General features: G+C 23.5%; 1 protein-coding gene across 1 annotated transcript; it reads right to left on the reverse strand.

Annotated features, from left to right (window-relative positions):
• Positions 1 to 9,266: 9,266 nt before the first annotated feature.
• On the reverse strand, positions 9,267 to 10,013 carry LOC123193766 (putative RING-H2 finger protein ATL69). Its single transcript, XM_044606854.1, has one exon. The coding sequence runs from the start codon at positions 9,914 to 9,916 to the stop codon at positions 9,404 to 9,406; it is 513 nt and encodes a 170-aa protein (XP_044462789.1). The 5' UTR covers positions 9,917 to 10,013; the 3' UTR covers positions 9,267 to 9,403.
• Between the last annotated feature and the right edge of the window lie 1,579 nt (positions 10,014 to 11,592).

An 11,592-nucleotide genomic window follows, 5' to 3' on the forward strand; every position in this document is an offset into this window, starting at 1 on the left:
TAATTATCATTTTTACTTTAGATATTATAATATTATTAATGTAATCTTAATTTTATTACAATTATATATTCTTATTAAATATTTTTATTTTTAATTAATGTAATAAGTAATATGAAAAATATTAGACATTTTCTGATATGACCTAACATTAATTATGTTTGGTTTAATAAAATCGGATAATTAAATAGTTCAATATCAGTTTCTAGATGAACATAAGTTATCAATAAAGATAAATCTAATATACTTAAAGATTATGATCTGAGTGAATAATATAAATATAGGTCTTGAGATTTATTGGAGCTTAACGAGGGGTCAATTAATCTACTATATATTTGTTAGATATTTATTTCAAAACCTAATACAATATATGTGCAGTATAGTTTACTAATTCAAAGTATCATTGAGGGAGATTTTTGGAGTAGAAAATCAAGTCACATTGAAAGGTGACCTCGACAGGTAATTTAAGTAGGTGTATGAATTCAGTTTCCATAACGATTCAGATATTCCTAACCCCTAATATTTAATTATATATTTTATAATCTATACTTAAAGATTGTAAGGTTGAATATTTTATGTTTGTTTATGCAAAATAATTTACATAAAATAGTTAGCATACTTATAACCAAGTCATTTAATTAAAATATTATATTATATATTTATCAATTTTTACCAAATATAATAATTAATAATCTTTTACATAATTCATTATTACGATAATATTTTATTTACAATAATAAAAAATTATTCAAACTAAATATATCCTCAAAGTTAATTTTCTTGTTGTAAGGATTATAATAAATGATAAAATTATACACACAAACATAATTCATATATAAATTTATGTTTATTAACATTATATTGAAACTTCAAATGCCACTTATATTATTATATTATTTATTCAAAATAATAAAGAAATAAATAAAAATTTGTTATTAATCAGCACCTAAGTTTCTGGGAAAGTTGAAAAATTAGAAGATAAGAGCGTGGAAACCGTTAGGTAAATAGTAAAGGGTCTCCCATTAGCATTAAATGAAGGTCAATTTTCTAACAGGAAGATGCAGACAGACAGAGCAGCCGCCCACGACAAATTTATACTGTTGGGGATCATTGTGCGTGGACAATATTTTCAACAATTTTTTCGAAAACACTGTTAAAAGGAATTGGAAGCTGTCGTGGGCTGCTTAAATTATTCATCAGTCAAACTCAAAAAACGTAAGGCAATAGATCAAATGTGGAACCCTCCATGTTTATTTCATTTTCTTCTTTGATTTTCTAGATGATTTTTGATTGATGCACTTTGTGACTTCTTATATTTCATTCCTACAACAAATATCAATAATCCAACAAATATCATATACTACAAAATATGTACATATAATTTATCTATATAGAATTTTGTATTATTTTTAATATCAGACTAGATTGACTAATTTGACAATTAAACTGTGAACTAACTTATAATCTGGTTTAATTTCATAATCTGGTCTTATCTATATATAAATATTGATTTATTTAAAATTCAGTAAAACTTGATAAATCCATTGAACTAAAAAAAAACTACATAAAATTAATAACTAAAAAAAAACTTTACCTTATTTATGTAACGAAGTGTTAATTATTTAATTAATATATTTAAAATTATATTTTATATATTTTATGTTTCAAAAATAAGGTAAACTTGGATATTATTTAAGAAACGTATAATAATTTGACAATAAATTAAACTGATTGAATCACAAACCAATGAGATCACCGGTTTAATTTTAAAAATAATTTATTTTCTTCTTTTTCTTTTCTGGATAGTTTGAACCATGTTACTTGATTCCAAGTTCGAACAAAAGGTTTCAGGACATTGAATTAAAAAGAAATAAGGTCTTAGATTATTATATGACATTTCTTGTGTTAATAATTTATTTAAATATTAAAGTTCGTGTGATCATAATTATCAGTATTTTATAATACGATACGATATATGTATAAAATAATACAAATCATAAATTATATCGAATTAATACGGTATATATTTTGTGACACAATATATATTATCAATATAAATTGATATATTTTTTAAAAAAATGATGATATAATATAAATGTATATAAAAATTTTAAAATTTTTAAAGATATTTATGATATTTTTTAAATTGATATGTCAACTAGATTTTTTTATTATTTAATTTTTTAAAAATCATATTATACGATACGATATTTGATATATTATATAAAAAATTAAAATTTTAATATACGATTTGAATATTATACATATAATCTTTGAATAGATGTCAAATCTAGACAAAGGACACATGATACACTGAGTGATGGAGGGTGTCTCTAAAGACAAAAGTGGTTTCAAAACATGTGAATGTTCTATTATTGCATGCATGTTTCACGAAATTAAAAAATGAGAGAAAAAAGAAAAAAGAATCTCATCGATATTCATTCTAAGATATCAAAATTTTGTTTAAAGACCAGAAATAATTATTTATATTTTAGAAATACTGTGTTTGATTTAAAAAATATTTTATTATCAAAATTAAAATATTATTTAAAAAATATATTATTAAGAAGATTACTAAGTATAAATGATTATTATATTTAATAAAATTTGATAAATATAAATAATTATTGTATTTAATTAAAATTAATAAAAGAATATAATTATTTTAAAATATTTTTTATGTTACTTGCTATATTAATTGAAATCGGAGTTATTTTTGTTTTAAAAAATTAATAAATAAAAATATAATTATAATAAAATCAAGATTCTTAAAGACATTTGGTTTGGATAATGTTTTATTACTAAAATTGAAAGATTATACTGGGTATAAATAATTATTATGTTTGATAAAATTTGATAGGTATAAATAATTATTGTGTTTGATTAGAGGTAATAAAAGATTACTAGTAAATTATTTTACTTAAATGTGTTTGATATAATTATTTTAAAATATATTTTTATATTACTTATTATATTAATTGAAAATAAAATTATTTTTGTCATAAAAAATTAATAAATAAGAATATAATTATAATAAAATCAAAATTATCTTAGTAATATTTTAATACTTAAGGTAAAAATGATAATTAAATTACCACTTATATCACTTGTCACATCACTATTAATAATAGAATATTACTATAATATTTTATTACTGATAAACTAAACACGGTAATATAACTAATAAAAGATGAATTATCAAGTTAATCTTTATTAACTTAGAACCAAACAACCCTTTTTAGTAATCTTTTAATATTTAAGATAGAGGTGATAATCAAATTATTTTTTATATTATATATTACATTAGTATGATAATAAAAAATTATTGAAATTTTTTATTATCTTATAACTAAATAAAATAATAATAATAAAATATAGAATATATGAATAATTTTTTTATATATTAAAACAAACCCCGCCCCCCCCCTTTTAATTTAAGAATTTTCATGGAAACAATTTAAAAAGTTAAATCATTGATTTAAAATAAAATAAAATATTTTAATTTTGTCACCGATTGTTTCTTAATGGTAGAAACAATTTAAAATTTAATAAAACAACATTAAAACTTTTATCAAAAATTGATTATTAGTAAAACTAGACCAAAGAAAAACTAAATCCTACGGATCCGTTTAGTTTGGATAATTTTTTATTATTAAAAATAAAATATTATTATAAAGTTAGATTTCTTGAAAGATTACTAGATATAAATTAAAACTATATTTGATAAAATTTAGTAAGTATAAATAATTATTGTCTTTAATTAAAAATATTAAAACAATATTAAAATATCATTTTACTTAAATATATTTGAATTTAATTATTTCAAAATATTATGCAATTTGTTATATGAATTGAAAATAAAGATATTTTTATTTACAAAAATTAATAAATAAAGGTAAAATAGTAACAAATTCAACATTTCTTTAGTAATTTTAATATTCAAAGTAAAGATGACAAAATTATTTTTTATACTACATATCATATTACTATTAATAATAAAAAATTATTGAAAATTTCTATTATTTATCAATAAAATAAAATAACGTAAATGATAAACGTTAAATTACTAAGACAATCTTTTCATGCCTCCAACCAAACCCACCCTAAGCAATGAACGTATCTAGTTTATTGGCTTCAAAATGATATGATAGTTGTGAAATGGATCTATTATTAAATTGTTAGTAGATACATTTGGTCAAGTATTAAAATCATGGTAGGCGAATCGCGTATCGTATTATATATTAAAATTTTAATTTTTAATATTATATATCGAGCATTATATCATATCATATGACATGATTTTTAAAAAATAAAATAATATAAATAAATAATTGATATGTTATCAATTTTTAAAAAATCACAAACATTCTTGAAAATTTAAAATTTTTTATTTATACTTCCGTTATACCATCATTTTCTATAAAAAATATATCAATTCGTATTAGTAATATATATATCATATCATACGATATATCCATTATATCGTATTAATTTGATATATTTCATAATACGTATTATTTTATATATGTACCATATTATATTATATATTATAAAATACTAATAACTATAATTAAAACCAATTAAGTGTTCCTTTCACATCTACTAAAACAAAAAATAATAACTTAGCCTCCTCAAATAATCTAAATCAATTGATTAGTCTTTTATGAGGTATATTAATAAAGTCTTCAATGAATTTGGCAATTGCTAAGAAGTAGAAGGCCGGACTAGAAGACAAAGCAGAGAGAAAAAACAGTGTAGAATTCCGACTCAATCGTAAAGCCTGGAGTGGTCGTTTGTGGAAGATTGCGCTTCTGGAATTGGAAAAGTCACGTCCCCATTGCCGATAGGATATTATTATATTTTTTATTATTAATAAATAAAATAATATAATATAACTAATAAAATATGAATTACTAAGTTAATCTTTATTAATTAAAAATTAAATGACTTATTTTAATATTTTTTTAATATATAATATAAAGGTGATAATCAAGTTATTTTTTATATTATCTATTACATCATTATAGTAATAAAAAATTATTAAAATTTTGTATTATCTCACAACTAAATAAAATAATATTAGTAATAAAAGATAAATTATTAGAGTAAATTTTGTGCCCCCCTCCCCCCTTAAATTTAAGAATTTTCATGAAAACAATTTAAAAAATTAAATGATTGATATATCTCATGATATATATTATTCTATATATGTATCATATTGTATCGTGTATCGTAAAATACTGATAATTATAATTAAAACCGACTAAGTGGCCGTTCACATCTAATTAAAAAAAAAAAAACTTACTTAGCCTCTTCACATCATCTAAATCAATTGATTAATCTTTGATGAGGTATATATTAATAAAGTCTTCAGTAAATTTGGCAAGTGCTAAGAAGTTGAAGGCCGGACTACAAGAAAAAGCAGAGAGAAAGAGCAGTGTAGAATTCCAACTCAATGGTAAAGTCTGGCGGTTGTGGAAGATTGCGCTTCTGGAATTGGAAAAGTAACAAACAAACCACGAACAAACAAATAAACTGGGTTTCTGGGTTGCGTCGTGGAAGAATTTTGGGTCAAAATGGAAATAAAAATGAATGTGAAATCAAAGTGGAATGGTTCAAAAGTAGGGTTTTCATTTTCTTCTAGTCGTGATTCCATTTCCACTCCATTACTACTAAGCTTCTCTGAAATTGTGTCGATGTTAATCATTCATAAGCTTTTCTTTCAACTTTCAAATTCAAAGCTTGACAGTAAGTACTGTATTGAGACCAACTTTAAACTAAGCTGGGTCTATTATTTCCTTTTAGACTTCTTTATTGTCTTCTTCACATAACAAAAAGAGAAATACTTTATTTTAAATTTATTGAAAATACTCAAATAATTTTTAAGATTTTAATATAAAGAAAATATAGTTTACACTATTTTTAAAATAACGTTCGATATTTTTTACATTCAAAGCTTTAAAAAAAAAAATTGGTAAGACACTAGATAGGTTCTTTTGATGCATAAATTACAATTTATTTTATTTATAATTTCACAATCCGAGCTTGTGTCAACAATTCCTATCTCGAATTTGAGCCTTGTATAAGCGTAAACGAGTTAAATTTGAGTCTATCGATACTTCACTCGATTGCAACTCTAATTGAAACTTACTAATTTGTATTATTTTTATAATTGTATATTTTTTATTACAAATTATAAAATATATATTTTATATAATTAGATATAAATATATATGTATATATATAATAACACATATAAAAAAATTGAAACTTTGTTTGTTTATCAACACTGCCGAGCGAGAGACTTGGGCCAAATTTGGCCCAATAACTTAGCATGTTCCAATAAGCTTGAATTGGGTGACTAGACCAACTCAAAATTTAAAATAAGCAATGTTATGCATACCAATTTAGATATATAAATACATATATATTTATATATGTTATTATATAATTAAATATTATTTTTTATTTAATTTAAAATTAACTAATCATATGACGACATATATGAAATATGCACTCATTTGTATATTAAATATAGATATATATAATTTTATTAATTTAAAATAAGCGTAATTATATTTCCCACTCAAAGTTTGATGAAACGACTTTCTTATTTTTACGGTACTTTTGGTTTGATTAATGTTTTATTACAAAAAAATAAAAGATTACCTTAAATATAGATTTTCTAAAAGATTGTTTGGTATAAATTATTACTATGTTTGATAAATTTTGGTATATATAAATAATTATTGTGTTTGATTAGAGATAATAAAAAAATATTAAGATATTATTTTATTTAAATGTTCTTAGGTATAATTACTCTAAAATATTGTTTTGGCTACATATTATATTAATTAAAAATAATGTTATTTTTGTCCTAAAAAATTAATAAGTAAATAAATAATTATAATAAAATTAAAATTATCTTGATAATCAGATTATTTTTATATCGTCTATCACAATACTAATTATAATAAAATATTACTAAAATATTTTATTATTGGACAAATATTAGATAGATTATTAAAATAATTTTTAAATATTTTAATTTTAATAATAATTATTATATCACTATTGGTAAATAAATACTTTTAATATCCCACATCACCATATGTTTGATGGTAAAATATAGTTTTTAAAAATTGTAGGCTGCTAGAAATTTTTATGGGGTTTTGAAAAAAATTTTAAGGGTTTTTTTTTTTAATTTTAGTATTTTCATTATGCTCATTAATTCTTTAAAAAATGATATCTACAAGTTAAAAAACCAAAAACAAATTAGAAATTTAAATGTTATATTATAAACTATTAGGTTACAAATATATTTTCAAAATACATGGAAGGTGAATATAATATTTTTTTTTAAAACAAGAGAGGGGAATATATTTATTTAACCTTAGTAAATTTTAAAAAGTAACATTTATGTTCTATAATATTATTCACAGTTCAATTTAATAAAGGTGTTATTATAATATTTTAGACCTCAGGATAAAATCAAGATACTTAATTATACCCTTATTATAATATTTGAATAAAATAATATAAATACCTTTTAACTGTTAAAATTAATATCTTAAGTCACGTATCAAACCTTGGCTGGAAAAGTGATTGGGCGTTTTATTAATAAAAATTAATCCCAAACTAATATGCATAATTAAATTTAGATCTTCACTCAAGATTAGATTAAAGGAATTAGTGAAAAAAAAAAAAAAGTTTTGTTGGGATCACCAATATGACATTACGGGAGTTTGATTTGAAAATGTTTTATTTTCAAAATTAAAAGATTATCTTAAAGATTATCGGATATCAGTTATTACTATGTTTAATAAAATTTGGTAAAAATAAATATGTATAAATAATTATTGTATTTGATTAAAAATAATAAAAGAATATTAGTATATTATTTTAATTAAATACTTTTAGGTATAATTATTTAAAAATATTTTTTATGTTATTTGTTATATTAATTGAAAATAAAATTATTTTTACCTTAAAAATTAATAAATAAAAGATATGTTATAACAAAATCAAGATTATTTTGATAATCTTTTCATACCTAAGGTGGAGATGGTTATTATATTACCTCTTATATTATCTATCACATTATCATGAGTAATAAAAAATTATCGAAAATTTTTATTACTTATAAACTAAACAAAATAATATAAGTAATAAAATATTGATTATTAGAGTAATTTTTAATCCCTTCAACTAGACACCCCTGCCATTTTATAAGTTTTAGAACCCGCAGTTAACTATAAACATTTTGGGTGAAAGATATTTGCCTAAAGACTAAAAGCAAAATTAATTTAATACGATAAAGTTAGTAAGGAGATGACTGAGAGAGAGAGAGAAAATGCCAACGATCGGAGAAGATAATATCATCAAAGAGTTGCCATGGAGACCTTAGGGAGAAAATGGTGATTTTTTAAATCTTTAAGAAGAGGAATTATTAGTTTTTAAACTTAAGAAAAATTTTGATTAAATTTTTAGTTTTTAAAAATATTTTTATTAAATAACGATTCTATTTTTGATATTAATCCTAAAAATTAATAAGTGGAGGGTGTTTGGAAAAATACTAATCTTTAGAGGAAAATAAGTCCTTCGGCCTAAGCTAAATTATAACTCAATGGACCCTAGATTAGGATTCAATAACTATGTTAGTGCACTAATGCTACAATCAAGTCAAACTGAATATAATGAAAATTGTAGGTAAAGTATGATGAATATTGTTGGGATGGAAATAAAATTTTCGTAGAAATTAATTGAAATTTTAAGAAAAAAATACGAGTGTTAGGAGAAAAAAGGTGCATTTTTGTGAAATAAAATTGTAAAAGGCTAATTTTGTTATTTTGATATTATTAAGTCAATTTTGAATCAAACGACGATAATAATTATTTAATCCAAATTTTTTGTTAAGTGATTTTAAAATAAATTTCAAAAAGTCACAATTAATTGATTTTAAAAAATAAACAAACCAAAAAATTAGTTTTGTTATATTTTTTTATCAATATCCAAATCGATTCAAATAACTCTTTTTTGTTTAGTTTTTTTGATTTAAGATATCAATTTAATTAAGTTACCGGATAATTTTAAACATCCACACCCGACGTATCGTTCACTTTCATTGAAAGTGTATTCTCAACGGCAACGCAATTGAATTAATTTATTTATAAAATTTTTCAAAATAAACGAAATAATTATATTAGGGAATTCTCAAACCCGTAACCCTACCCTTCTAACTTGTATTTAAAAATTGTTAACACCAAATATAGCGATAAGATCATTGTCCATTAGATCATGATCCAACGGCTACAACTGATTTGATAATTTTGTTAAAAAAATGTAATAACATATCTTTTTCGTATGTTTGAATAAATTTAAAAAAAGAAAAAAAAACCTAAAAAATTCACCTGGCATGGAAGGCCAGAGGCACCAACTCAGACAAAGGAGTGGTAAGAGACGTGGGACCCCGAGAAGAGGCAGGAGAACTTCTACATAGAGGACATGTGGCATTCATCTTGAGCCATTCATCAACACAATCAGCATGGAAACAGTGATGACAATCTGGAATACATCGCACCAGATCTTTAGGTAGATACTCAGACAAACAGATAGAACATGGGCCGTTATTGGGCTTCGGCAGTCTCAAACTCTCTCCCAAAACAATCTTCGGATACGACTCCACGACGGATCCATTGAGGCCCAAAACTAGAACGGCCGGCTCAACAGAGCTAGATCCACTTATGGCATCATCGTCAGTGACGCTGGCACGGCTACTAGCATTAGCTTTAACACGAATACATATGTAAGAAGTAAGCATAATGCTAGAGATTAGGACGAGAGTACTCACGGCGATGGCGATTCCGTAGCCGAGGCCAACGCCGGTGGGCGGAGGCTCCGGTGAGAATGCTGTGGGCATGAGGGAGATCGAGAGAGAGAGAGAGAAGGATGTGAAAACAGAAGAGAGGAATGTGAGAAGAATTTAGTGTAATTCAAATTTTGAAGGAGGCAAGATGACTAAGGCCCGCCGGGGTTGAAGGGATTACCATTAAATAGCTTTGGAGTTTGGAGCTGAAATTGAAATAGTTTGCAATTGCATGGGAGTTTGCAATTTGACTGTTCGACGAAATTAAAATTTACTTTAATGTTTTGTCACACAATAAGTTAATCTGTAAAGGAGGATAATGTTGGGCTGGCTAGTGTTGCAAAAGTAGCTTTTGACCATGATAATTCAAAGGAGTCTTATTTTACATTATAGTTTCGTTAGTGTATTATTATTGCACCCATAAGTTAGAGATGGCTGACCATGCCGTGCTGCCCTGGGCAAGGCTCAGCCCGATGTGTTTGTGGACTTTGTCGGGTTAAGATATGTTCAATATGGACCTTGTGGTTCAAGGCAAGCTATTGTAAAGAGAAGGCTCACAACACGATCTACATTTTAGCGACCCATATCATGTTTGACTCTTAACAAGTTGGTATACTAATTAAATAAAAAAACCGTGGGTACATGATAAGAAAAAATCTAAGATAATACAAATTAATTCATTTATATAATATATTTGAGTAATATTATGTGTATATATTTTTTATACACAATTTAGGTATACAGATAATTTATTATCATGTGATTGAATGTTATTTTATCTTTAATTTAAAATATTCAGTCATATAGTAACATATTATCTGTGTATCCAAATTATATATTAAAAATGTGTACGTATAGTTTTATTGAGTATACAAGTGTAAGTTTGAATTATATAATTATTAATCATCTTCAACATCCAAAATTTTGAATTATTCAAATATATCCTCCGCTACCCGATTTTGTAATTTGAATTCAATCATCACCAAATTTTTGATACACATGATTGTCTAGACTATGTTATGGTATAAATTAGATTGTCTGTCATCCAACAAGTATCTACTTATATTAAAAATGAATTTCGATGTTATAGTAAACACCGAAGATGTGAATAGATAGTGTGTCACGACAGAAAGCACATGATAATTGACTTGATGTGTTTTTCACCATGCTAAATAACAACTATATCACTTGTCAATTCATAATTTTTGAAAAATGATCAATATTAATATAAATATAAAATTCATTATAATTTGAACTTTGACTTACCTATTGCTTATCTTTGTGTAAGATAGACCATATATGCGATTTATGTTTAGATAAACCACTTGAATTTACCTCTAGTTTGGGAGTATGTGACATCCTTTCATATTTATTTTTATAAATATTATATATTTTAGATAAAAATTCTTGATTATCTTCTATTCTATAAGTGTCACGTTCAAACAGATTTTTACTTATAACATCTAAATAATTTTGTACATCTAATAATTTGGTCCTAAGATCTAAAACTGTAATTGCAACAAAAAGTAAAAGTGTTTCTTTCCAATATTTTTTAAATTTTTTCTCAATTTTTCTTGACATATCTTGAAAAATACTATGATACCTGTATTCTTTAAAAATATCATTAATTTCTATCATAGAATACAAATTAAACATATGATGGGTTAATACACAGTTGAGCATTGATCGATGATTCCTTTTTAAGTACTCTAACATGTTCATCAAAGCAT

This window comes from Mangifera indica, chromosome 12 (assembly GCF_011075055.1).
Source record: "Mangifera indica cultivar Alphonso chromosome 12, CATAS_Mindica_2.1, whole genome shotgun sequence".
NCBI classification, from domain to species: Eukaryota; Viridiplantae; Streptophyta; class Magnoliopsida; order Sapindales; family Anacardiaceae; genus Mangifera; species Mangifera indica.

What these genes read in the sequence shown, in the direction of transcription:
- LOC123193766 (XM_044606854.1), bottom strand. Translation starts at nt 9,916, where the DNA reads ATGCCCACAGCATTCTCACCGGAGCCTCCGCCCACCGGCGTTGGCCTC.